The sequence below is a fragment of the Gorilla gorilla genome, chromosome 19, assembly GCF_029281585.2.
Source record: "Gorilla gorilla gorilla isolate KB3781 chromosome 19, NHGRI_mGorGor1-v2.1_pri, whole genome shotgun sequence".
Taxonomy (NCBI): domain Eukaryota; kingdom Metazoa; phylum Chordata; class Mammalia; order Primates; family Hominidae; genus Gorilla; species Gorilla gorilla.
The window spans coordinates 16,265,762-16,290,543 of record NC_073243.2 but is presented as its reverse complement, the minus strand read 5'-3'; the positions used below and the strand labels follow the sequence as shown (position 1 = coordinate 16,290,543).

Sequence of the window (24,782 nt, the reverse complement as noted above, 5' to 3'; positions counted from 1 at the left end):
TCTCTCCTGAATGGGAAAAGGGCGGCTGCAGCTTGCCATGAGGCTGGCGTGGGTGGGGTTAGGAGAAAGGACTGTCAGGTGCTGTGTTGGGAAGTGTGTGTGGAGCTTCCGTGAGGCTGGGATTGGCCTGCTGAGCATACATGGAAGGGCTAAGTGGGAGCAGGGTGTTAGGGTAGCCGGTCATGCCGTAGAACCAAATTAATGCTGAAGGCCGGGAATGGTAGCTCACACTAATCCCTCAGCACTTTGGGAGGCTGAGGCGGGTGGATCACCTGAGGTCAGGAGTTTGAGACCAGCCTGGCCAACATGGGGAAATCCCATCTCTACTAAAAATATAAAAATTAGCTGAGTGTGGTAGTGGGTGACTGTAATCCCAGCTACTCAAGAGGCTGAGGCAGGAGAATCACTTGAACTCAGGAGGCAGAGGTTGCAGTGAGCCGAGATTGTGCCACTGCACCCCAGGCTGGGCGACAGAGTGAGACTCTGTGTCAAAAAAAAAAAAACAACCCAAAACCCCCCACAAATTACTGCTGAAATCCTCATCACTTAATACAAGCAAGCTGCTGCTTGCTCACAGTGGTCCCGGTAGACGGGGGGCTCTGCTCCCCATGGTCATGCCGGGACCCAGCCTGATGGAGACTGCACCATTTGGAATGTGTGGCCTCCAAGGGTCACAGAGGGAGGAGAAAGGGAGAAAGAGCTGTGTGTAATTTTTCACTGTTCAGCCGTGAAATGATACTTGTCACATCCACTTACATTTTGTTAGCCAGGACTGAGCACCTGGCCCTGCCCAGGGACTGCCAAGTGGCCAGACAGTACAGCCTTCCATGTGCCCAGAAAGACAGGAGGGTGGGGATATTGCTGGGCACTGGTCGTGTTGACCACATAGTGGCAAGTGGCTTATGTGAAGGATGAAGGCCCTTGAGCCTGCTCTGTGGCCAGGGCAGTGGTGGCATGGTGGCAGTGTTGGCAGTGGTGTTGTGTGGCAATGGTGGCAGTGGTGGCATGGTGGCAGTGGTGGCCTGGTGGCAGTGGTGTTGTGTGGCAATGGTGGCAGTGGTGGCATGAGGCAGTGGTGGCGTGGTGGCAGGTGTCTGGGCACCAAAGCGACTTGGGTGTCACTGACTTCTAGGGGAAGTGGCAGAATCATCATCACCTTCATGTGCCCTGCACTGTGCTGAGCTGTTTACAGACGTCATCTCATGGAATCCCCACAACAATCCTATCATTCCGTTTCACCTTTGGGGAAGCCAGAGCCAGGGCCACACCCTCCAAGTGATGGCTGTGCTTGCTGGTAGGAGGGTGCTTATGGCAGCAGAGAGGCCGGGGGCTGAATGGAGTGTGGGGGCCAGAGGTGGTGGGGCCACAAGGATGTGATGTGTGTGTGTGTGTGTTTGTGTGTGTGTGTGTCTCCGTGTGCCTGCGTGGATAGAAACAAGCAGAGACAAGCTGGCTGGGCTTTTGCCCTTCCCCAGCTCCGCGCACACGTAGCTTTGCACCACTCTGGAGGAATGGTGACGTCGAATGTCCAAGGAAGAGGCTAACCTGGGCACGTCCTCTTACCTGCCCTCCTTGAATGACACAAGACATTGGAAGTGGAAGTCACAGTCACCGGTGCTCTGGAGCTGGGAGTGGGGAGAAGGAGGTGACTTCTGAGGCACTCTGTGACAGCGCAGTTCAATAGTAGAATTATGTTTAAGGCCCAGGAAGGCTCTGGGTGGAGAGCCAGCATTTTGAGCCGAAGGCCAGTGAACGTGGCCACCCAGCAGCACTGGGCAGAGGTGCGGCTGCTTCTGCAGGTGTATGTGTGAAGGGGTGCAAGTGGACGCCTTGGGCGACTTCTGCGGACAGGGGAAGGAGCCCGGAGCTGCGTGGCTCTGGGATTGAAGGGCGCCCTGGGGTGGAAGGCAGGGGTCGTGCATCCTGGTCCTGGCTGCTGCCACCCTGCAGGGCTGCTTTGAGAGTCTTGCTGGCCTCTCTGGACCTGGCATTACTCGTCTGTTCTCTGAATTGCCTCTTCCTACTTCTCAGCACTAGATTGTCATTTAATTTTTCATAAATACCCTAAGGACTTACAAAGCCATAGATGGGAGGGGGGGCTCCGAGGAGGCCATCCCAGGCGGGTGGTGAGCACCGTTGGACTGAAAGGTCCTTCCAGGTCATCGCCTCCTGGCCACCCGCTTTCTGCAGCTCTAGGGCTGAGTGGCATTTCCCACAGGGAAAGACAGGAGGAAGAGCAGAGCCTTAAATCAAATCAGCCCAGGATTATTACTTGTTATCAATTCTTGAGGAGGTTCGGAGGGGAAGCAGGAAGTAGGCTGAAGCTGTTAACTCTAATAAGGGTTAGAACTCCTATGGGATTTGTCAGAAGGACTTCCTGGCCCCCAGACCCTAAATAATTGAATTGGTTGTTATGGGAAGAGATGAGGAGGATTATGAGGAGATCGTATCACTCAGCCAGCAGTTACTGAGCATTGGCTCTGCGTGAGTCCTGTCCCGGGCGCCACAAATAACAGGCAGTGAGCAGAAGGGGGCCACCACCTCGCGGGGAAGACGGAATATACCGATACCCCAAACGAACTCAGACTTGCTTTCTTTGTAGAGGATTTATTTTCTTTCTTTTTTTCCTTTATTTTTATTTATTTATTTATTTATTTTTGAGACAGAGTCTCACTCTGTCACCCAGGCTGGAGTGCCATGGCACCATCTGGCCTACTGCAACCTCCACCTCCTGGGTTCAAGTGATTCTCCTGCCACAGCCTCCTGAGTAGCTGGAATTACAGGGGCCCGCCACACACCCAGCTAATTTTTGTATTTTTAGTAGAGATAGGGTTTCACCATGTTGGTCTCGAACTCCTGACCTCAGGTGATCTGCCCGCCCCGGCCTCCCGAAGTGCTGGGATTACAGGCATAAGGCACCGCACCCGGCCCTAATTTTTGTATTTTTAGTAGAGACGGGGTTTCACCATGTTGACCAGGCTGGTCTCGAACTCCTGACCTCAGGTGATCCACCCACCTCAGCCTCCCAAAGTGCTGGGATTGCAGGCGTGAGCCACTGAGCCTGGCCCCTGCCCCCTTTTTTTTTGCCTGATTGACTGAACGCGTTATTGTTTGCGAAATGCTCTTTTTATTCGGTATCTCTTGTCACTCCACAGCGGCAGCCCTGTGAACTGCGCAGGGCAGCTGTGTCTTGCCTGTTTTACAGATAAGGAAGTGTCGGCACCTAGAGATTAGGTCTGGACGCGGGGCCCAGATCTGCCTCCTGGCCCCAAGCCCACCTCGTTGAATCCCGTTGCCTTTCCATGGGCGACTCATAACGGAGCTGGGGGTGCTGGAGTCTGTGCCCGCCACTGCGTCTGGTGTGTGATAGCTTAGGAGATGTTTGTTGAATGGCTGTTGCTTGCGTACACAGGCCGTCAGCTTTCGTCGTATCACGGCAAGGTTATACGGCCCGTCTGCAATATGATTCCTCTATGTTCGGTGGGCACGTAACTGTCTTTCCTACAGAGAGATGAGGAATTTTAGTTCCCTCTGCCAAGGTGGGGGGATTTTGTCAAATCGCAGGAAACAATGGCCTTGGTGCAGAGTAGCTTTAATCTGTGGCTCAGCTGTTTCTCAGCCAGGTGGCCTTGGATGAGACCCAGAAGCCTCAGTTTTCCCCCGTGTCAAAGGCGGCCATTCATAGCTACTTTGACAACCTCCCTGGGCTGTGGGGATGAAATGAGATCCTGGCCGTGGGCTCACCGTGTAAAACACCGCGCAGATAATACTCAGCATGTCCCATCCATCCCCAAGAGCTGCAGGCTGGTGAAGCCACATGCGCTTCTCTGCCCAGGGCTGCTGGCCACCCTGACACCCTGGGCCTCAGCCTCTGCCCCTGATGTCCAAGACCTATGAGTCCTTTGTCTCAGGCTGTGGAGCCCTGAGCTTCTCCAGGCGGCTACAGTCTCTGCCTCCCTCTTCCAGGGATCTTGGAGGTGGATGATTGGATTTCATCTCCATGGCAACCGGAGAGGCCATAACACCCGCCCGTGGTGGGGCCTCGAGTCTGTTCCCAGCAGTGGAGGCAGAGCCGGAGCAAACAACTCCTGCAACGGCAGCTGCCCCCCAGGAGCAAGCTGTCCCCCAGGAATGAGCTGCCCCCTAGGAATGAGCTGTCCCCCCAGGAATGAGCTGCCCCCCAGGAGCGAGCTGCCCCCCAGGAGCGAGCTGTCCCCCAGGAGCGAGCTGTCCCCCAGGAACGAGCTGTCCCCCCAGGAGCGAGCTGCCCCCCAGGAGCGAGCTGTCCCCCAGGAGCGAGCTGCCCCCCAGGAGCGAGCTGTCCCCCAGGAACGAGCTGTCCCCCCAGGAGCGAGCTGCCCCCCAGGAGCGAGCTGTCCCCCAGGAGCGAGCTGTCCCCCAGGAACGAGCTGTCCCCCCAGGAGCGAGCTGCCCCCCAGGAGCGAGCTGCCCCCCAGGAATGAGCTGTCCCCCAGGAATGAGCTGCCCCCCAGGAATGAGCTGTCCCCCAGGAGCGAGCTGCCCCCCAGGAGCGAGCTGTCCCCCAGGAACGAGCTGTCCCCTGGGAGCGAGCTGCCCCCTGGGAGCCGGGAGCGAGCTGCCCCCCGGGAGCGAGCTGTCCCCCGGGAATGAGCTGCCCCCTAGGAATGAGCTGTCCCCCCAGGAATGAGCTGCCCCCCAGGAGCGAGCTGCCCCCCAGGAGCGAGCTGTCCCCAGGAGCGAGCTGTCTCCCAGGAGTGAGCTGTCCCCCAGGAGTGAGCTTCCTCCCAGGAGTGAGCTGCCCCACGGCTTCTGCCCGGCCTCCAGTTGCCGCTTTGCTGGGCTAATGAGGGGCTCCAGGCCTCGGGGTGAGGGTGGCGCTGTCTGTGCTCCCAGTGGCTGCTACAGGCCAGGCCGAGGGTCCTGAGTGAATGAGACAGGGGCCGACCCCCACCCCACCCCTGTCTGTCTGTGGTTCACAATCAGAGCGAAGCCCTTTCCGTCCGCCTTCTCTCCCCCGGCCAATCCCACAGTCCCCAAGACTGAGGTCAAGCCCTGCCTCTTCCAGGCAGCCTTCCCTGTGCTGGCTGAATTGATCACGTGCCTGGCTGATGGCTTCATAGGCTGCTTCAGAGTTTTTTTTTTTTTTTTTTTTTTGAGATGGAGTTTGGCTCTTATCGCCCAGGCTGGAGTGCAATGGTGCGATCTCAGCTCACTGCAACCTCCACCTCCCGGGTTCAAGCGATTCTCCTGCCTCAGCCTCCCGAGTAGCTGGGATTACAGACATCTGTCACCATACCTGGCTAATTTTTATATTTTTAGTAGAGACGGGGTTTCTCCATGTTGGCTAGGCTGGTCTCGAACTCTCGACTTCAGGTGATCTGCCCGCCTCGGCCTCCCAAAGTGCTGGGATGACAGGAGTGAGCCACTGTGCCCGGCAAGAGTCTTAGTTCCATTTGGTTGTAAAGACACTCACTTCAGTGTCCCTGTCTGAACCTGGTGGCTCTTGGCCTTCCTATACATTAGAGTCACCTGGGGAGCTTTTAACAGGCCTGATGCCCAGACCATTCCATACCAATTCAGTAGCAATCTCTGGGGTAGGAGCCAGAGAGCTTCCCAACTCCCCAGGGATTCCAGTGTGCAGTGAAGATTGGAACAGGTATCTTAGGATTCAAGTCATGAACTGGCTGGGCGCGGTGGCTCACACCTGTAATCCCAGCACTTTGGGAGGCCGAGGCAGGTGGATCACCAGAGGTCAGGAGTTTGAGACCATCCTGGCCAACATGGTGAAACCCCACCTCTACTAAAAATACAAAATTATCCGGGCGTGGTGGCGGGCGCCTGTAATCCCAGCTACTCAGGAGACTGAGGCAGGAGAATTGCTTGAACCGGGGAGGTGGAGGTTGCAGTGAGCCAAGATTGTGCCATTGCACTCTAGCGTGGGAGACAGCAAGACTCTGTCTCCCAAAAAAAAAAAAGAATTTAAGTCGTAACTAGTCCACCAGCCTGTGCTGAATGGAGGCTGACTGATGAACAGCAGAGTTAGCTGACAAAGCTTGCTGTAGCCTTAACTCACTGCAAATTGCCAAAGCCCTGCTTTGTTTTTTAAGGGCCAGGAGGTCCCTAAAGGGTTCTTGGTACTCAGGAAGGAGAGCAGGGGAATAATGATAATAGCTGCCGTTTTGTTAGTGCCAGCTTTGGGTGCCTTGCATAGCATATATTTCCTCATTGTAACCTCACAAAAGCTTCATGAGGTATAGATCTTGTTTTTATCCCCATTTTAGAGATGAGAAAACTGAGGCTCTGAATGGTTGAGTAGCTTGCCCAAGGTCACATGGCTAAGGTCACATTCCCGAAGTGCTAATCTCAGGAATGGAACCTGAGTGTGATTCCAAAGCCTCTGCCCTTGACCACGGAGCTGTCCTGGCTCCCCAACCTCTGCTCCATCAATCAAAGAGTGGGGGGCCCTGAGAAGGAGGTGGCTTGTCCCCTGGGAAAGATGCTGGTTTCCAGGATTCCTCCCCTTGGAGCCAGGCCCTGACTGAGGGGCTCCCGATGGTATTAAATATCTCCTGGATCAGCTGGGGTCACCTGGACCCTGAAGGTATCTACTCTCCCGTTCCCTACGACACCCACTCGGCTTCAGCTGACCTGAGGACCCTTCTGCCCAGATAGTGTGCCCAGTCCTCTAACCTACATCATGTTATTTAATGTCATTTTCACAACCACCCTGTGACATGGTATCGTTATCCTCATCTTGTTTTTTTGAGACAGAGTCTCAATCTGTCACCCAGGCTGGAGTGCCATGGTGCGATATCAGCCCACTGCAACCTCTGCCTCCCAGTGCAATAGAAGAATGGCCGGGCGCAGTGGCTCACACTTGTCACCTTAGCACTTTGGGAAGCCGAGGCGGGCAGATCACTTGAGGTCAGGAGTTCGAGACCAGCCTGGCCAACATGGTGAAACCCCATCTCTACTAAAAATACAAAAATTAGCCGGGCGTGGTGGCGGGTGCCTGTAATCCCAGCTACTTGGGAGGCTGAGACAGGAGAATTGCTTGAACCCGGGAGGCGGAGGTTGCAGTGAGCTGAGATCACGCCACTGCACTCCAGCCTGGGTGACAGATTGAGACTTCATCTCCAAAAATAAATAAATCAATAAAATAAAGTGCAGTAGAAGACAGTGTCCTTATTGTTGTAGGTGAGGTGGTAGATTTTGTATCTGAGCCACCATCCCTGCTGAAATTGCCCCGGACAGGTTGATCTGGTACAGGTGGCACCTGGGAAGTGGCAGCCTCGCTTCCGCTGGCCAGTTCCCTGGTTCAGGGTCACCGGCCTCCCAGATCCACACCTGTGGTCCAGACTCTGCTGTCTGGCTGCCCGTTGGATCTTCTGACAGGGATGGCCATGAGTCTTCTCAGTCCAGACATGTCTCCACCTGGACTTAGGGTCTGTTCCCCAGGAACCAGCTCCCCCTTCCTGTCCATCGCTCAGTCCTCCAAGCCCAGAGGACCCTGCTGTGGCCGCATTTTCAGTCAACTCTCCCATTGCCAGACTTTGCCCTTGGTTCCCACCACGGTCACCTTTGACAAAGCACAGAGGGACGGTTTGCCCCATTCCACATCATCTCATGCACCACAGTCAGCTTTGTTTTCCTGAAGTCACCTCTGAAATCACCTTGCTATTTTGGCATCCGTGGCTCCCAGTGTGCGTGAAATCTGACTCTTCAGGACAGTGTTCCAGGCCCTCTGCAGTCTGACCCCTCCAGAGCTCGGCTTCAGTGGTACCAGTCTGTTCATCAGGGCCAGCCTCCTGTGTCCTGCCCCCATTCTGCACGCTGAGACCCTGCTGCAAATGGACCTTTTCCTTCCTCACGCTCTGTGACTGGTTGTTTCTTCCATGTGAACCCCTCAGAGCAGCCCACCCACTTCGTGTTTGGTATTTGTGTGAGTCCTACGTATAACATTTTAAGAGCAAAGGTCGTGGAGTCGGACGACCTGTGTCCATCTGGTTTCCCACCTGACTGCCGTGAAATCTCGGGCGAGTAACTTAACTCCCTGCGCTTTCATTTCCTCCATTGTAAATGAGTCATAATGGTACGGAGGCAGAAATTGAAAAATAAATATGTATGTATTTACTCCAAGAAAAGTAACAGGCAAGGCAAGGGTTAAAAAGAAAAAAAAAAAACAGGCCAGGTACGGTGGCTCACGCCTGTAATCCCAGCATTTTGGGAGGCCGAGGCGGGCGGATCACGAGGTCAGGAGATGGAGACCATCCTGGCTAACACGGTGAAACCCTGTCTCTACTAAAAGTACAAAAAAATTAGCCGGGCATGATGGCAGGCTCCTGTAGTCCCAGCTACTCTGGAGGCTGAGGCAGGAGAATGGCTTGAACCCGGGAGGTGGAGCTTGCAGTGAGCCGAGATGGCGCCACTGCACTCCAGCCTGGGCGACAGAGGGAGACTCCATCTCAAAAAACAAAAAACAAACGAACAAAAAAACCCGATTTTTTTTTCTGCCTAGCAAGCTCACTTTAAGGAGTTATAAGATAACGCTGTTTAAGAAGCCAAGGCTAAAGAAATGGGCTCCACACACCCGCCTTTTAGAGCAAGGTTGAAGGAAAAAAGAAAGACAAATTCCTTTACTGTTACTCCTTTCCCTGGCTTCCTAAGCATAACTGTGTCTACAAATGTCTGGATTTAGCCAGTCCTTGTTTTTCTTTTGACACAGCTACAAGCCACAAGTTATGCACTATATGATTAACTGCTTTTGTTTTACTTTTGTGAAGTCTGCTTATAAAAACCCCATTCTGTCTTTACTCAATGCTAAGCTTTTTAAATGCAAATCCACTGAGCTAGTGCATACCTAAAATAAACAGTCCTTCCCTTCTCCATATCGGTCTCTCCGGTTCTCAGTTTCCTGCAACAGTACAACTTAGATTTTAAATTTTTAAGAAGTTTTTCAGGCAGAGTGTGGTGGCTCATGCCTATAATCCCAGCACTTTGGGAGGCCAAGGTGGAGGATTGTTTGAGGCCAGGAGTTCAAGACCAGCCCGGCCCACATAGCAAGACCCTGTGTCTACAAAAACTTTTTCGAATCAGCCAGGCATGGTTGTGCCTGCCTGTGGTCCCAGCTACTTGGGAGGCTGAGGCAGGGGGGTCATCTGAGCCCAGGAGTTTGAGGCTGCAATGAGCTATGTTTGCACCACTGCACTCCAGCCTGGGCAACAGAGCGAGACTCTGTCTCTAAAAAACAACAACAACAACAACAACAACAAAAGCTTTTCAAGTGCACCAGTCTTAAGCATAGAGCTTGGTGAATATTTCCATATGTCTGCTTGTGTAACTAACACCCAGATCAAGATATGGAACATCTTCAGTGTCCCGGAAAGTTGCTTCCTGCCCCTTCCCAGCCAACACTCCCTGTCCCCGTCGTCCACCCCCAGAAAGCCACTGCCGTGGACTTCTATCACCATCCATTTGTTTCGCCTGTTCTTGAGCTTTCTATTTAGGCTGGAGCAAAAGTAGTTGAGAGCTGGACGTGGTGGGTCACACCTGTAATCCCAGCACTTTGGGAGGCTGAGGCGGGTGGATCCCCTGAGGTCAGGAGTTTGAGACCAACCTGGCCAACATGCTGAAACCCCATCTCTACTAAAAAAAAAAAAAAAAATTAGCCGGGTGTTGGTGGTGGGCACCTGTAATCCCAGCTACTCAGGAGGCTGAGGCAGGAGAATTGCTTGAACCCAGGAGGCGGAGGTTGCAGTGAGCCGAAACTGCCACTGCACTCCAGCCTGGGTGACAGAGTGAGACCCTGTCTCAAAAAAAAAAAAAAAAAAAAAATTGTGGTTTTTACCATTAAATTACCTTTGCTCCAACCTAAAGTAAATGGCCTCCTGCGGTGCAGGCATACCTCGCTTTACGGCACTCCTGTGATGCAGGCGTACCTTGCTTTACGGCACTCATGTGCAGGCGTACCTCGCTTTACGGCACCTCCATGCTTAGTTGAGCTTCGAAGATGCTGCTGCGTTTTTTATCACCAGTTGGGAGTGTGTGGTCACCTCGCATTCTCTCTGTTACTGTTGGTGGTTCTCACGATCTTTCAGACTTTTTTGTTATTATGACTCCTGGGTGGTTCTCACGATCTTTCAGACTTTTTTATTGTTATGACACCTGTTACAGTGATCTGTGATCGGCGATCCTCCATGTTAGCATTGTCATTGTTTTGGGCACCACAGACCGGACCCGGCGACCTTCATCTATGAACGTTGTGTGTTCTGGCTGTTCCGCCCACCAGCCGTTCCCAGCCTCTCTCCTCTCTCCGCTCCAGCCTCCCTATTTCCTGAGACACAAAAATATCCAGGTTAGTCCAGTGAGTAACCCTACAGTGGCCTCGAGGTGTGCGTCTGTCACTTTAAATCAAAAGCTAGAAATGATTCAGATTAGCCCGGGCGTGGTGGCTCACGCCTGTAATCCCAGCACTTTGGGAGGCCGAGGCGGGCAGATCACGAGGTCAGGAGTTCAAGACCAGCCCGGCCAACATGGTGAAACCCCATCGCTACTAAAAATACAGAAATTAGCCGGCCGTGGTGGTGGGCGCCTGTAATTCCAGCTACTCGGGAGTCTGAGGTGGGAGAATCACTTGAACCTGGGAGGCAGAGGTTGCAGTGAGCTGAGATTGTGCTGCTGCACTCCATCCTGGGTGATAGAGACTGTTTAAAAAAGAAAGAAAGAAAGAGGGAGAGAGAGAGAGAAAAAAAGAAATGATTTAGTGTAGTGAGGAAGGCTTGTTGAAAGCCAAGATAGGCTGGAAGCGGAGCCTCTCGTACCAGTTAGCCAAGTTGTGAACACACAGGAAAAGTGTTTTAAGGAAATTCAAAGTGCTCCTCCAGTGAACACAAGAATGATAAGGGAAACAGCCCCACTGCTGATATGGAGAAAGTTTGAGTGGTCGGATAAAGATCAAACCAGCCACAACGTTCCCCTGAGCCGGAGCCCAATCCAGAGCAAGGCCCTCGCGCTCTGCAAGTCTGTGAAGGCTGAGAGAGGTGAGGAAGCTGCAGAGGAAAGTTTGAAGCTGGCAGAGATTTGTTCATGAGGGGTCAGGAAAGAAGCCGCTTTCATAACAGAAAAGGGCAAAGTGAAGCAGCAAGTACGGATGGAGAAGCTGCGGCCAGTTGTCCAGAAGATGTAGCAAAGACTGTAAAGGAAGGTGACCGCACTAAACATCAGATTTTTGGCCAGGCGCGGTGGCTCACGCCTGTAATCCCAGCACTGTGGGAGGCCGAGGTGGGTGGATCACTTGAGGTCAAGAGTTGAAGGCCAGCCTGGCCTACATGGTGAAACCCTGTCTTTACTAAAAATACAAAAATCAGCCAGGCCTGGTGGTGCACATCTGTAATCCCAGCTACTCAGGAGGCTGAGGCAAGAGAATCACTTGAACCTGGGAGGTGGAGCTTGCAGTGAGCTGAGATCGCGCCATTGCACTCCAGCCTGGGTGACAGAGCCAGACTATTTCAAACAACAACAACAAAACAAAAGAAAAACAAAACAGATCAGATTTTCAATGTAGACAAAACAGCCTTCTATTGGAAGAAGACATATGTAGGACTTTCATCCTAGAAAAGGCATCCGTGCCTGGCTTCGAAGCTTCAAAGGACAGAAGGACAGGCTGACTCTCATGTTAGGGGCCAATGCAGGGGGTGACTTTAAACCAATGCTCACTGACCATTCTGAATATCCCAGGGACTTTACGAATAATGCTCAAACAATGGTATTCTTCACAGAAATAGAAAAAAAATGCTAAAATTTATATGGAACCAAAACAAAAATAACAAAACTGGAAGAATCACATTACCTGACTTTATTTGTTTATTTTTTTGAGACAGAGCCTTGCTCTGTCACCCACGCTGGAGTGCAGTGGCCCAATCTTGCCTCACTGCAACCTCCGCCTCCCGGGTTCAAGCGAATCTCCTGCCTCAGCCCCCCGAATAGCTGGGATTACAGGCACCTGCCACCAAGCCCAGCTGATTTTTGTATTTTTAGTAGAGACCGGCTTTCACCATGTTGACCAGGCTGGTCTCAAACCCCTGACCTCCGGTGATCTGCCCGCTCCAGCCTCCCACAGTGCTGGGATTACAGGTGTGAGACACCGCACCTGGCCTCTCTGAAGACTTTTGATGCAGCTTTGGTGGAATAATGGTCAGGGCTGAGCTCCCTCAGCTGCTCTTCCCTCTCTCACTCCCATCCTCAATTCTTGGGCAGAAAATAAGTTCATCACCTACAATCAGCCTTTGTATCACCCTTGCGACAGGCTGGAGGGTGTCGCTCCAGCCTGGGCAACAAGAGTGAAACTGTCAAAAAAAAAAAAAAAAAAAAAAAGAAAGAAAGAAAGAAAGAAAAAAAGAATGAAAAATAAAGTTAGCAATATTCAGCAATGATGTGGCCAGCAAGAGCCTGCAGAGGGCCATGGGCCAGGTCACCCGTCCTCACTGAGTCCTGCACGGCTCTCGGCTCAGCTCACGAGGCTCTCAGGAGCAAGTCCCTGCTTCCTCTCCAGCATGGCCCTCTCCCCCTCTGCTCACTCTGTGTTCTAGCCCTCCTGGCTATTTATAGTCCCCTCCAGGGGCCCTGCTGTTTCCCACTGGGTGCTACTGCCAAGCCTCCTCTCACTGCCTGAAACTCTGCTCCTGTCCCCCACCCGCCTGGCAGGCACCCACACAGCTTTCAAGATCCAATTAATAACATTAATAATAGCAGCTGAGATGGATTGGGTGCTTCCTGTGGGCTAAGTGCCGTACGCGTGTCATCCAGTTTAACCCCCGCAGCGGCCCGTGCACTCGATCCTGTGTTGTCCCCCGTTTCACACGCATTTGCTAAACCCGTATCCATTTAGGAGCAGCCGCCCTGTGCCAGGCACTCCTCGGAGGCACAGAGAGGTTAGGAAGTGCCAGAGCGTGGGCCGGAACCTCCGCTGCCTGACCGAGCGTGGGCTGGAACCTCCGCTGCCGGACCGCAGGGTCCCTGCTCGCAGCCACAGCGATGAACTGTCTTTCTTAGCGTGGCACCGAAGCCTCCCCAGCCACCTCCTCTCCCCGAGTGTTGCCCACGCCCTCCCCTCCGCCTCGCCGGGCCTTTGAGGCCTCTGTCGTAGCATCTCGGAGATTTGATTGCTGATTGGACTCGCTTCCTCTCTGGGCTGTGAGGATATCATTTGGAAATGTGTTCATTGTAAGCAGCAGAAAACCCAATATATAGGGACTTGTATTTCCCATGAGCAGGAAATGAGACAGGCTCTTCCTAGTGTGGCTCAGCTGAACAGCATGAGGGAAATGGCTCTGTTCTTTCTTTTATTTATTTAATTTCATTTAATTAATTAATTAATTTTTATTTTTTGAGAGGGAGTCTTGCTCTGTTGCCCCGGCTGGAGTGCAGTGCTACAATCTCAGCTCACTGCAACCTCTACCTCCTGGGTTCAAGTGATTCTCCTGCCTCAGCCTCCTGAGTAGCTGGGATTACAGGTGCGTGCAACCATACCTGGCTAATTTTTGTATTTTTAGTACAGACGGGGTTTCATCATGTTGAGCAGGCTGGTCTCAAACTTCTGACCTCAGGTGATCCACCTGCCTCAGCCTCCTAAAGTGCTGGGATTACAGGCGTGAGTCACCACCCGGCTAATTTTTGTAGTTTCTGTAGAGATGGGGTTTCACCATCTTGCCCAGGCTGGTCTCGAACTCCTGACCTCAGGTGATCTGCCCGCCTTGGCCTCCCAAATTGCTGGGATGACGGGCATGAGCCAAGCGCCCGGCCTCTGTTCTTTCTTGACCTGTTCCTGGTGGCAGCAGTAAAGCCACCGTAACTCCAGTCATCACTTATGAGTTCAAGGCAAAACGTCTCTTTGTAATCATCAAAGTCAGGGCCTTGCCAGAGGCCCCAGCATGCTTCACTTGGGTCTCAGTGGCCAGAATGGTGTAGGGCAGCCATTCCTGGTAATGAGAGAGGCAGAGAAAGCGGGTATCTTGCCTGGGACTGGTCTGTTGCCACTTCCTAGAAAACGAGGGTAGAGTAAGCAAGGAAGAAGGGAAGACGGGTGTCGGGTGTCTGCCAGTGCCCTAGAGAGCAGAGACCGTACGTTAATTTTTTCAAAATTTCCAGACTCGTAAGGCTCTAATGATTTTGTGTTGTAGCCTTCCAGCCTTTTTTCTATGCACGTATGTTTTTACTTTTTTCAGACATTGTAACATACTTTAATTATTGTTATTAATCTTTTTGCACTTGATAAGATGCTATTCATCATCCATATAGTTTTCAATGCTATATAGCAGCCTATCTTGTAGAAAAACCATAATTGACTCAACCAGTCTCATAATTCAGGTTGTTTTTAATATTTCACACTTACAGACAGCCCTGTGACTTATAACTTTATTTTTATGTTCATTTATAACTAGTATCATAGATCATAATCTTATTACACTGGGTGTAAACTGTACCAACCACTAAACCTTTTGATACCAGTTACCAGATTGACTCTAGAAAAGTTGGGCCAACTTTTTTTTTTTTTTTCGAGATGGAGTTTTGCTCTTGTTGCCAAGGCTGGAGTGCAATGGTGTGATCTCGGCTCACCACAGCCTCCACCTCCCAGGTTCAAGCGATTATCCTGCCTCAGCCTTCCCAAGTAGCTGGGATTATAGGCATGCGCTACTACGCCTGGCTAATTTTGTGTTTTTAGTAGAGATGGGGTTTTTCCGTGTGGGTCAGCCTGGTCTTGAACTCCCAACCTCAGGTGATCCGTCCACTTCGGCCTCCCAAAGAGCTGGGATTACAGGCGTGAGCCACTGTGCCCCCGCAAAGTTGTGCCAGTTATAGGCAGCCTGCAAGAGTTTCTGTGAGTGCCTGTGCCCTGACAGCTCTGGATATTGTTATTATTATCTTAAAATCCTTGCCAATTTGACACGAACAGTGAAAACTATATAGAACTTTACATTTTCTTTCATTACAAATGAGGTTAACATTCTTTTTAATACATTTTGAATATTTGTAGTTCTCTTTTTAATTTTCTGTTCATTTCCCTTACACATTTAGAAAGTTGAGGTTTTCATCTTTTCTCATTGGCTTGTAAAAGTGCTTTATTGGCCAGGTGTGGTGGCTCACGCCTGTAATCCCAGCACTTTGGGAGGCCAAGGCGGGCGGAACATGAGGTCAGGAGTTGGAGACCATCCCGGCTAACACGGTGAAACCCCGTCTCTACTAAAAATACAACAATTAGCCAGGCATGGTGGTGCATGCCTATAATCCCAGCTATTCGGGAGGCTGAGACGGGAGAATCGCTTGAACCTGGCAGGCGGAGGTTGCAGTGAGCTGAGATCGTGCCAATGCACTCCAGCCTGGGTGACAGAGCGAGACTCTATCTCAAAAAAAAAAAAAAAAGTGCTTTTGGTATTCAAGTATTATCATAATATGCAGAATGCAGGAAAGTTCCTAGGAGAGGGCACAGATGAGGCAGATTTGAGGGCAAAACAGGATTTCACCAGGTGGACAAGGGGTAAGGAGAGGTATATATATGTGTATGTGTGTGTGCGTGTCTTTGTGTGTGTGTGTGTTCATAGAGACAGAGTCTCCTTACGTTGGCCAGGCTGGTCTCAAACTCCTGGGCTCGAGTGAACCTCCTGCCTTGTAGGATGCCCCACATCATAGTGATGGGATGACAGGCGTGAGCCACCGTGCCCAGCAAGGAGGGTTTTCTAGGCACAGGAGCAGCGTGTGCAAAGAGGGGGGAGCTGTGTGCGTGGCAGGCACTGCATTTGGTGTGCAAAGACGGAGCTGTGTGCGTGGCAGGCACTGCATTTGGTGTGCAAAAGGGGGAGCTGTGTGCGTGGCAGGCACTGCATTTGGTGTGCAAAGAGGGGGGAGCTGTGTGCGTGGCAAGCACTGCATTTGGTGTGCAAAGAGGGGGGAGCTGTGTGCGTGGCAGGCACTGCATTTGGTGTGCAAAGGGGGAGCTGTGTGCGTGGCAGGCACTGCATTTGGTGTGCAAAGGGGGGAGCTGTGTGTGTGGCAGGCACTGCATTTGGTGTGCAAAGGGGGAGCTGTGTGCGTGTCAGGCACTGCATTTGGTGTGCAAAGAGGGGGGAGCTGTGTGCGTGTCAGGCACTGCATTTCGTGTGCAAAGCGGGGAGCTGTGTGCGTGGCAGGCACTGCATTTGTGGCTTAATGCTGCCATTAGAGATTGCCATGAACTTAATGGCTTAATACAACAGAAATTGATGCTCTCGCAGTCTGAAGACCAGAAGTCTGAAATCAAAGTCCCAGCCCCTCCCCAGGCTGCCGGGGCAGAGTTCCCACTTACTCCCCTCTTCCAGTGTCTGGTGGCTCCAGGCATTCCTTGGTTGGTGGCAGCCCCACTCCAAACCCTGCCTCTGTCTTCTCCTCTGTCTGTGTTTTCCCCCTTTCTCTTTCCACAGGGACACAGCATTGGATTTAGGACCCACCGGTTAATCGACAATGATCTCATCTTGAGACCCTTAATTTATTCTCATCTACAAAGAATGTTTTCCAAATAAGGTCACATTCCCAGGTCCCAGGAATTAGAATCTGGACATACCTTGTGGGGGTGGGGCCACTACTGAACCCACCGCAGGGAGCTGGAAGGAGTCCGATGTCACAGGGCAGGAGAATAGGACCCTGGAAAGGTGGAGCAGGTGCGGACCACAAAGGGCCTTGAGCTGAGGAGCGGGGCTGTGTCCCTAAGTGAATGGGGGGCAACACGGTCTGATTTGTGACCCGGCTGCTGTGGGGAGGGTGCTGGAATTGTCCTTGTAAGAGTTGGTGAGGGTGGGGAGGAGGGGGGACGCCTCACAGTGCAGGAGATGAGGGGCGGGAATGCGGAGGCATCTAGAATGGCTCCCAGGTTCCCTAAGTGTGTGGTCTTTGGGAAAAGGCTGTATTAACTTTGGGAAAAGGCTGAGTTTGAGGCTCCTAAATGTGGAGATTCCCAGGAGTCTGCATCCCAGACTTCTCCCGGGAGCAGGAACACAATTCGGGAGAGGAAGGTGATGTGGGGTTGATGGAAGCTGGCGAGTACCAGTCCCTGCCACCACCACCATTTTATCATGAACAATTGTAAGCACACAGAAAAGTTGAAAGAATTCACAGTGAACACCCATTCACCTGCTGTCTAACGTTCCCAGTGATGATTTTTATGTGCTTGCTTTATCACACAGCTGTCCATCTTTCCATCCCTCTGAACATCATCATTCCATCTTGGTTTTTTTGTTGTTGGTTGGTTGGTTGGTTCGAGACAGAGTCTCACTCTGTCACCCAGGCTGGAGTGCAATGGTGCAATCTCAGCTCATCACAACCCCCACCTCCCGGGTTCAAGCAGTTCTCCTGCCTCAGCCTCCCAAGTTGCTGGGATTACAGGCACCTGCCATCACACCCCGCTAATTTTTGTATTTTTAGTAGAGACGGGGTTTCACCATGTTGCCCAAGCTGGTCTTGAACTCCTGACCTCGTGATCCACCTGCCTTGGCCTCCCAAAGTGCTGGGATTACAGGTGTGAGCCACCGCGTTCAGCCCATCTTATTTTTTATGTATTTCGGAGTAAGTTGCAGAGAGTTGTACACTTCACTCCAGCATGTCACTCACTGGAGCCCAACATTTGCTGAAGCACATGAATCTTTTTTTGTTCTTGTTTTTGTTTTTGTTTTTTTGAGACGGAGTCTTGCTCTGTCGCCCAGGCTGGAGTGCAGTGTCGCGATCACAGCTCACTGCAAGCTCCGCCTCCTGGGTCCACACCATTCTCCTGCCTCAGCCTCCCAAGTAGCTGGGACAACAGGCGCCCGCCACCATGCCTGGCTAATTTTTTTGTATTTTTAGTAGAGACGGGGCTTCACCATATTGGCCAGTATGGTCTTGATCTCCTGACCTCAGATGATCCGCCCGCCTCGGCCTCCCAAAGTGCTGGGATTACAGGCATGAGCCCCTGTGCCTGGCCCTGTCATCTAGGTTTTAAGCCCTGCATGCATTAGGTATTTGTCCTAATGCTCTCCCTCCCCTTGCCCTCCACCCTCCAACAGGCCCCAGTGTGTGACGTTCCCCTCCATGGGAACAGCAATTTTTAAGGGATGGGTAGAGAAAGAAGATTTCACCAAGGAGCCTGAGAAGGACGGTGATAGTCACAGGAAAAGCACCGAAGCGGGGACGTCAGGGAAGATCACCTGGGTCAGTTACCTTAGGTTTGACTGCAGATAATAGAAAAACCAAGTAACAGAGGCTCAAATCGCATTTGGCACTTTTTCTTTCTTTTATGTAAAAACATCCCGAGGTAGACCTTCCTGGGGTAGGCTCCACTGTGCCCTCAGTGACCTGGACTCCCAGCTTTCTGCTCAGCTGTCTTCAGTGGTGGCTTCTATCCTCAGCTCACCTCATGGTTCAGGATGGCTGCTGGGGCTCCAGCCATCCCATCAACTCTCCAAACCAGCAACAGAAGGAGGAACAAGGGCAGTGTGGATAGTGTACCTTTCGGCTAAATCAGTCTCTTCCAGCAGCTTCCTGCAAGTTCCACACATATCCATGTAACATCTTGTTGTCCAGAATGTAATCATATGGCTCACACCATCAGGAAAGGTGTCTTTGAACTAGCTGCTGGGTGCACTGCCGCTCCGAATACAGTAGGATTTCTGTTAGTTGGCAGGGAAATGGATATTGGCTGCCAGCAGCCTTTGCCTTGTCTGCCTTTTCTTCTTTTTTGAGATCTGGTGCCCAAGCCGCTGTCTGCTCAGCATACCCACCTGTGGCCGTCGGAGACTGAAGCCTGTGCTCAGTAGGTCCCCATCTTCCTCCCCCAGGGTTCCTGCCTTCTCCGAGGATTGGTTTCCCCATCTTTTCTGTACCCCTTTTCCTGGTTGGAGTCTCCTGGGCTCTCATGGTTTTGTGGGGGCAGAAATGAAAGGGGAAGGCCCTGGAAATGTTTGCAGGCCGAGCCCTTTCGCTGCCCCTGGGCCTCCCCCCACCAGCACCCTGTCCTCAGGCCCCCCGCGTTCAGCTCCATGGTCAGCCCCCCTTAACCAGGAGGGATATGGAAGGGGACTTCTCTGGAGTGAGATTCAGAGGGAAAGGGAGGGCATTTGAGACCTGGGTTCAGATCCTGTGACCTTAGGCAATTGTATGTAAATTGGGGAAAATAAGAACTGCCTCCCCGTGGAACGTCCAGGCTGGAAGGAGCAGGGGATGGCAGGGCCTGTGGTCCTCTGCTCTGATCAGGATGAACTGTGCACGTGGGGAGACTGGCAGAGACCTTCAGCTGCCTTCCCTGCCGTCCCTTCCCCCGCCTTCCCTGCCGTCCCTTCCCCCACCTTCCCTGCCGTCCCTTCCCCCCATTGATCTTGGACGATCTCCCAAGTGTGTGGGGTCCATTCCTGCGACCCCTGGGAATTGGTCAGCGTACAGGAGAGTCTGCTTGGCCGGCTGGAATCTAAACCGTGGGCGAGGCCGGGGTCCACTATTGCTTATTTTCCCCGGCCTTAACTCCAGGCACCAACAGGGCAGCCTGGAATCTCCTGGAGAGGAGGAGGGAGGAGGGAGGGGCCGGCGGGAGGCTGCCCTCCATCCCCTCCTGTGCTTCTCCAGAGTGAGGCGGTCTCACCAACGGCCAGGCCCTTCACGGACCAAGACTCAGGCCAGCTGGGTGCCGCTGTGCCTCTTCCTCCTTCCCCTGGAAGGGCCAGAGTCAGTTCACATCCCGCCAGCCGCAGACACAAGTGTCATGGTCTCCAGGGCACTGGGCCTTATCTCCTAGGTGCGTGGTGTACACACATCTCAGTGATGGGGCATCCCTGGGTCCTGCCCGGGTGCATGGCGTACACTCATCTTAGTGATGGGGCATCCCTGGGTCCTGCCCAGGTGCGTGGCGTACACATATCTCAGTGGGAGGGCATCCTGGGTCCTGCCCAGGTGTGTGGCGTACACGTATCTCAGTGATGGGGCATCCCTGGGTCCTGCCCAGGTGTGTGGCGTACACACATCTCACTGGTAGGCATCCCTGGGTCCTGTGGTTCCTCAAACACAAGCCTGTCTAGGGAAAAGACTAGTCCATGTCCCCTGGCAGCTGAATGGGGCATTGGCTCAGGGACGAGGAGAGGCAGCCGACAGAAGCAGGTGCAGCGAGCCTAGGGGAAGCGCTCGGCTGCCAAAAGGCCAGATTGGGCAGAGTGTGGCCACGGCCAGGCGTCCCGGTGACCTGTTGACACCATTCTCCAGCTGCTGGTTGCCTGTGGGCTGGTGTGTTGTGACAGAGGAGGGAAGAGCTGGGGCCCCCGTGGAGAACTTGGCTGGCTGGGACTTGGCTGAAGCCTCAGACCTGAGACAGACGGTGCGATCCTCTGCTCATTCATTCGCTCCACGCACTTTCCCCGAGAGCCTGCCACAGGTGGGGTTGTGGGTGCTGGCGTACAGTGATGACTCAGATGCTCACCTCCTGCCCCAGGGGCTCAAGGACAAAGGGGCAGGATTCACTAAGGTGCCAGGGGGCCAGGTGCCATAGGGAGGGTGACCTGGAGGAAAGGATGTCTGGGCAGATGGCAGGGCAGGCTCACTCAGCCTCCCCCATCACACTGTGCGAGATCCGAAGATGCCCTGCCAGGGAGTCCCACCCAGAAGATACCCGGGGAGGTTTAATAAGCGGACGCCGCCACTGGGCAGTCCAGTGTGTAGGAGGCTCCTGCTGGCCCCAAGGCTGCCGGCACGGTGATCTTCGTGTCTCCAGGACGCCCTGCGGTGCCAGCTCCCGCTGGCCTGCACGAGTGCCTGCTCTGCGATGAGTGTGAGAGGGGTGTCCACCCGCCGCTGGCGGCCCCAGCCCAAGGAGGTCCACCACGGCCCTGGGAAGCAACACTGCCACGTTCTCCGTTCCCGGTAGTGGTGGGTCAGAGCTGGGGAGCAAACAGGCCAAGGGGCAGGGGCCGGTTTGTGGGAGGGTCCCTCCTATAGCCATGCTGGTGGGGCTGGACGCAGGGGCCTTTCCGAGGCCGCCCTCCTAACCCTTTTGGAAAATGTGAAGCCCTGAGCTGCTGACCTGCACACCCCCCTCGCTGCACTGGCTCAGCCTCCCCTCCCAAGGTGGGTGGGCTCCGTGCCTGGGTTCTGGAGCCCAAGTGGTGCTGGCAGCCCTGGGGGGTTAATGCGGCTCAACTTCCCGGTCGCCTTTCCTTCCCTCCTCCTTTGAAGGAAGCCCACATTGGGGTGATAGAAATAAGCACTGGCTCTGAGGAGTCTGCTGTGAGCCCCTGTCCCTGCCAGGCCTGGGCACAGCCTCCTCGCCCACGCCCTGCTGCCTTGGGCTCTGTCCTCCGTGCGGGGCCTTGTTCTGAGGGCTGAGGGCTCCCCTCCCACACTCCAGAACCTGCCCTGGCCCCCTGGAGGGAGTGGGCTCAGTATAAATGGTACCCAAGGAGGAGGGCCACAGGAAGTGACATCAACCGGCCCCCCCCACCTCCTTATTCCCTATAAAAAGCAAAATGGTGACTCAGAGAGGAGAGTTGGAAGCGTCCTGCCTCTTGCTCCCACTGTTAATTTTTACACTTGGAATTAGGCAGAAGGCAAAGAAAACAGCAGCTTGAAATACGCGGCTGACATGCTCTTCATCGGATAGCAACAGCAGAGCCGCTCCTCCCCGCCTCCCAGCAGCCCCGGAGCGTGCAGGGCCCAGTGCCTGCTGGCTCTCCCCGGCCCCTCACCAGGCCCAGGCCCCCGCACAGCCCCCGCCCGGGCCAGGCGTGGATGGTGCAGCCGGGGCCATGGCAGCCGGGGGCCGCCGCCGGCGCCCACTACGCTACCAGTCCCTGGCAGCTCTGGTGGAGGATTCTCAGTGGCCTTTCTTGTTCCTTGTCTCAGACTTCAGCTACGGGACGGACGAGTACGACGGAGAGGGGAATGAGGAGCAGAAGGGGCCCCCGGAGGGCTCAGAGACCATGCCGTACATCGACGAGTCGCCCACCATGTCCCCGCAGCTCAGCGCCCGCAGCCAGGGCGGGGGGGATGGCGTCTCCCCGACTCCACCTGAGGGACTGGCTCCTGGGGTAGGTACACCGGCTTTTCCTTCTGGGTTTGGGGAGGGGTGACGGGAAGGCCTGGGCGTCATGGGCCAGGCCCTGCTTGGGTTGGTCTCGAGAGACTGGGACTGGAGATGTTTGGAACTGGCCGTTCTTGGTGCCTCGTCATCTCGTCCTGGCCCTGGACCCCTCTCAGGCTCAGGCTTCCCTCCCCACCTGCTTTGCCAACGCTGCCGCCCCTGTCTCTCCCCCTCTACTAGCCATCTGCTCCCTAGGCCTCCCAGACCCCTCCCTGCCTCTTTCAGCTTTCCCCTGTCAGCCTGTCTCCTCGAGAGGACCCAGGAGAGGACCAGGCTCTCCTCCCTTCTGCACCCAGGCCAGGCAGTGGCTGCATGCGTGGCCCGTGGGCTCCAGGTGTTCAGATGCTGCCCCCGCAAAGCCAGCCTGGGCCTGGTGCTCCCTGTGGGTGCAATGAGCTGCCCACTGCAGCCCTCCTGTGTTCACTTTGGAAGGGAACAAACTCTGATGGCGTCCACCTCTCCTTGTTGACAGAGACAAGAGCTCTGCTCCAGAGAGAAGCATTGTAGAAGGAATATTAAGTATGTGCTCTGAGACAGGCCAGGGATAGAAACTGTGGAAGGTTTGCGGTCCTTGTCATTAACGTGTTCCTGGCGACAGGGACTGACGCTGTCTGAGCGCAGCTTGTGTGTGCACGTTGGAGACACATGAACGAGCAAAACAGAGGTTCTGGGGGTTGTTTGCCTGGAGCTGGCGGGGGAGAAGAATCCAAGCCGGTCCTCTGTGGGGGGTGTGTGTTGCAGGGGGCGGTGGGAGTGCCCCATCCTTGCTCGGTCCTGCTCGTCCGGGTGTGTTTTGTAGGGGGTCTCCGTTCTGCCTTCTGACGTCCCCAGAGGAGCAGTCGCTGAGATGCCACGGGCTGCCTCTTCTTCCTCCAGGGGCTAGTGCCCCCCCACCCCAGCTGAGGCCCCCTAACCCTCCCATTCTTGAGAACCCCCTGCTCCTTCCAGCCTCCCTGGCCACCCTCCACCCCCCACAGAGCTCTCACCCCCTCTTCACACACCAGGGTGGCTGTTATAGCCTTTGGCAACAAGGGCCTTGGCAACGAGCTTCCCACTTGGGGGAAGCCACATTGTTGCCATGGCAACAGAGGCCGAGGCCGAGTTTAGCGGCAGCCCAGGCGTGCACCTTTGGGAAGGGCTGGTGGGGGGCAGGTGGGAGGCAAGGGGGCCGGCGAGGGGGTTGGTCAGTGTGTTGTCCTGCCCTAAGACAGGAGGCGGGTTAAAGACAAGCGTCTCGGACCTGCGGGGGCAGGTTTTTTGCCCTGGTTCCCCTGGAGGCATTGGGCTCAGGGTACAAATACTAACCCAAGGAGGCAGAGCAGGTGTTCAGGGACCTGAACGGGGGCCAACCAGGGGAGAGCAAGGAGGAGAAGACTCTCGCTCCCATCTCTGCCTTCAGCTCTCAAACCACAGCAGGGCTCAGAGCCCCGCCTGGGGGGACTCAGCTCTCACCCCACTGTGAGCAGCTGCAGGAAGATGCTGCGGAATCCCGGTGTGGGGCCAGGGTCTTTGCCGCTGCCTGTCCCCGCGCCACCTCCCTCTTTGCTCCCTGTCCCTGTGCCCTGTCCTTGTCCCGTGACCACCATGACTGGTGTCCGTGTCCGTCGATTTTCCGATTCCTTGGTGCTGGCAGGTGCCTTCTCTCAGGAGACAGATCACGGGCGTCACGCACAGATGCCCCCGCCTGGCGCTCCGGGGTTTCGGGGCAGAACTTGACTTGGTGGCTGTGCGTCTTGCTTGGTGGCTCACGAGAGACTCACTTGGCTTGAGGACCTTGAAATCCAGAGATGCTAGAGTGACTGCCCCCTAAAGTGCTTGTGGCCCCCAGGGTTGATGTTTACACCATCGACTAGAAGCCACGCAAGGCAGGAGTAGGGAGCACTTGTCCAGCCTGGGGATCGTCCCGGCAAAGGTCCCATCCGCGCACCTGCCTTCCCTCCTCGGGGAGCGTTTCTGCCCTTTCCGCTGGGTCACCGGCCCCACCTAGTGGACTCTGCAGGTATTGCTGTTTACACGGGGTGCCTGGAGGGAGCTGACGCCTCTTCCTGAGTACTTAGGGGATGTTTTGGTTAAAAACACTGTGAATAAAATACCGAGGTTTCTGCGGCTTGGCTGTGCTTATTTGGCCAAACAGGTCCCCTCCCCTACCAGGCTTCCTGCTGGGGCCTTGGGAACAGGGGGGACTTCTGGACCATATCAGACAATTGTTGTAGATATTCAGATATCTGGCTTCTGGCACCGCCTTATCGCTGAGCCTTCCACGCCCAATATGCAGCCAACGGGAAGCCCAAGGTTGAGTCTTTGCGTTAGTCAGTATTCTCTAGAGAAACAAAACCAACAGGGTGTGTGCGTTATCTGTATCTATATCTACATACGAAGAAAAGTATCAGAAGGAATTGATTCAGGTGATTATGGAGGCTTAGAGGTCCTAATCTCTGCAGTCAATAGCTGGAGACCCAGGACAGCCAATATGAGTTCCAGTCCAAGTCCAAAAGCCTGAGAGCTAGGAGAGCCAGGGATGTAAATTCCAGCTCAAAAGCCAGTGGACTCGAGGCTCAGGAAGAGCCAGTGTTTCAGTCCGAGTCTGGAGGCTGGGGGAGGCCAACATCCCAGCTCACGCTCAAGTAGTCAGGCAAGAGGAGCTTCCTCTTATTCTGCCTTTTTGTTGATTCAGGTGTTGGGT

General features: G+C 54.1%; 1 protein-coding gene across 3 annotated transcripts in view; it reads left to right on the top strand.

Annotated features, from left to right (window-relative positions):
• The window catches only part of ABR (ABR activator of RhoGEF and GTPase), a 223,396-nt gene that overhangs the window by 77,538 nt on the left and 121,076 nt on the right, over nucleotides 1-24,782 (top strand). For all 3 annotated transcript variants that reach the window (XM_055367089.2, XM_055367092.2, XM_055367090.2), the window contains exon 2: nucleotides 21,862-22,046. In XM_055367089.2, the coding sequence (XP_055223064.2) occupies nucleotides 21,862-22,046 (185 nt within the window). The remainder of the gene's footprint in view (nucleotides 1-21,861; nucleotides 22,047-24,782) is intronic.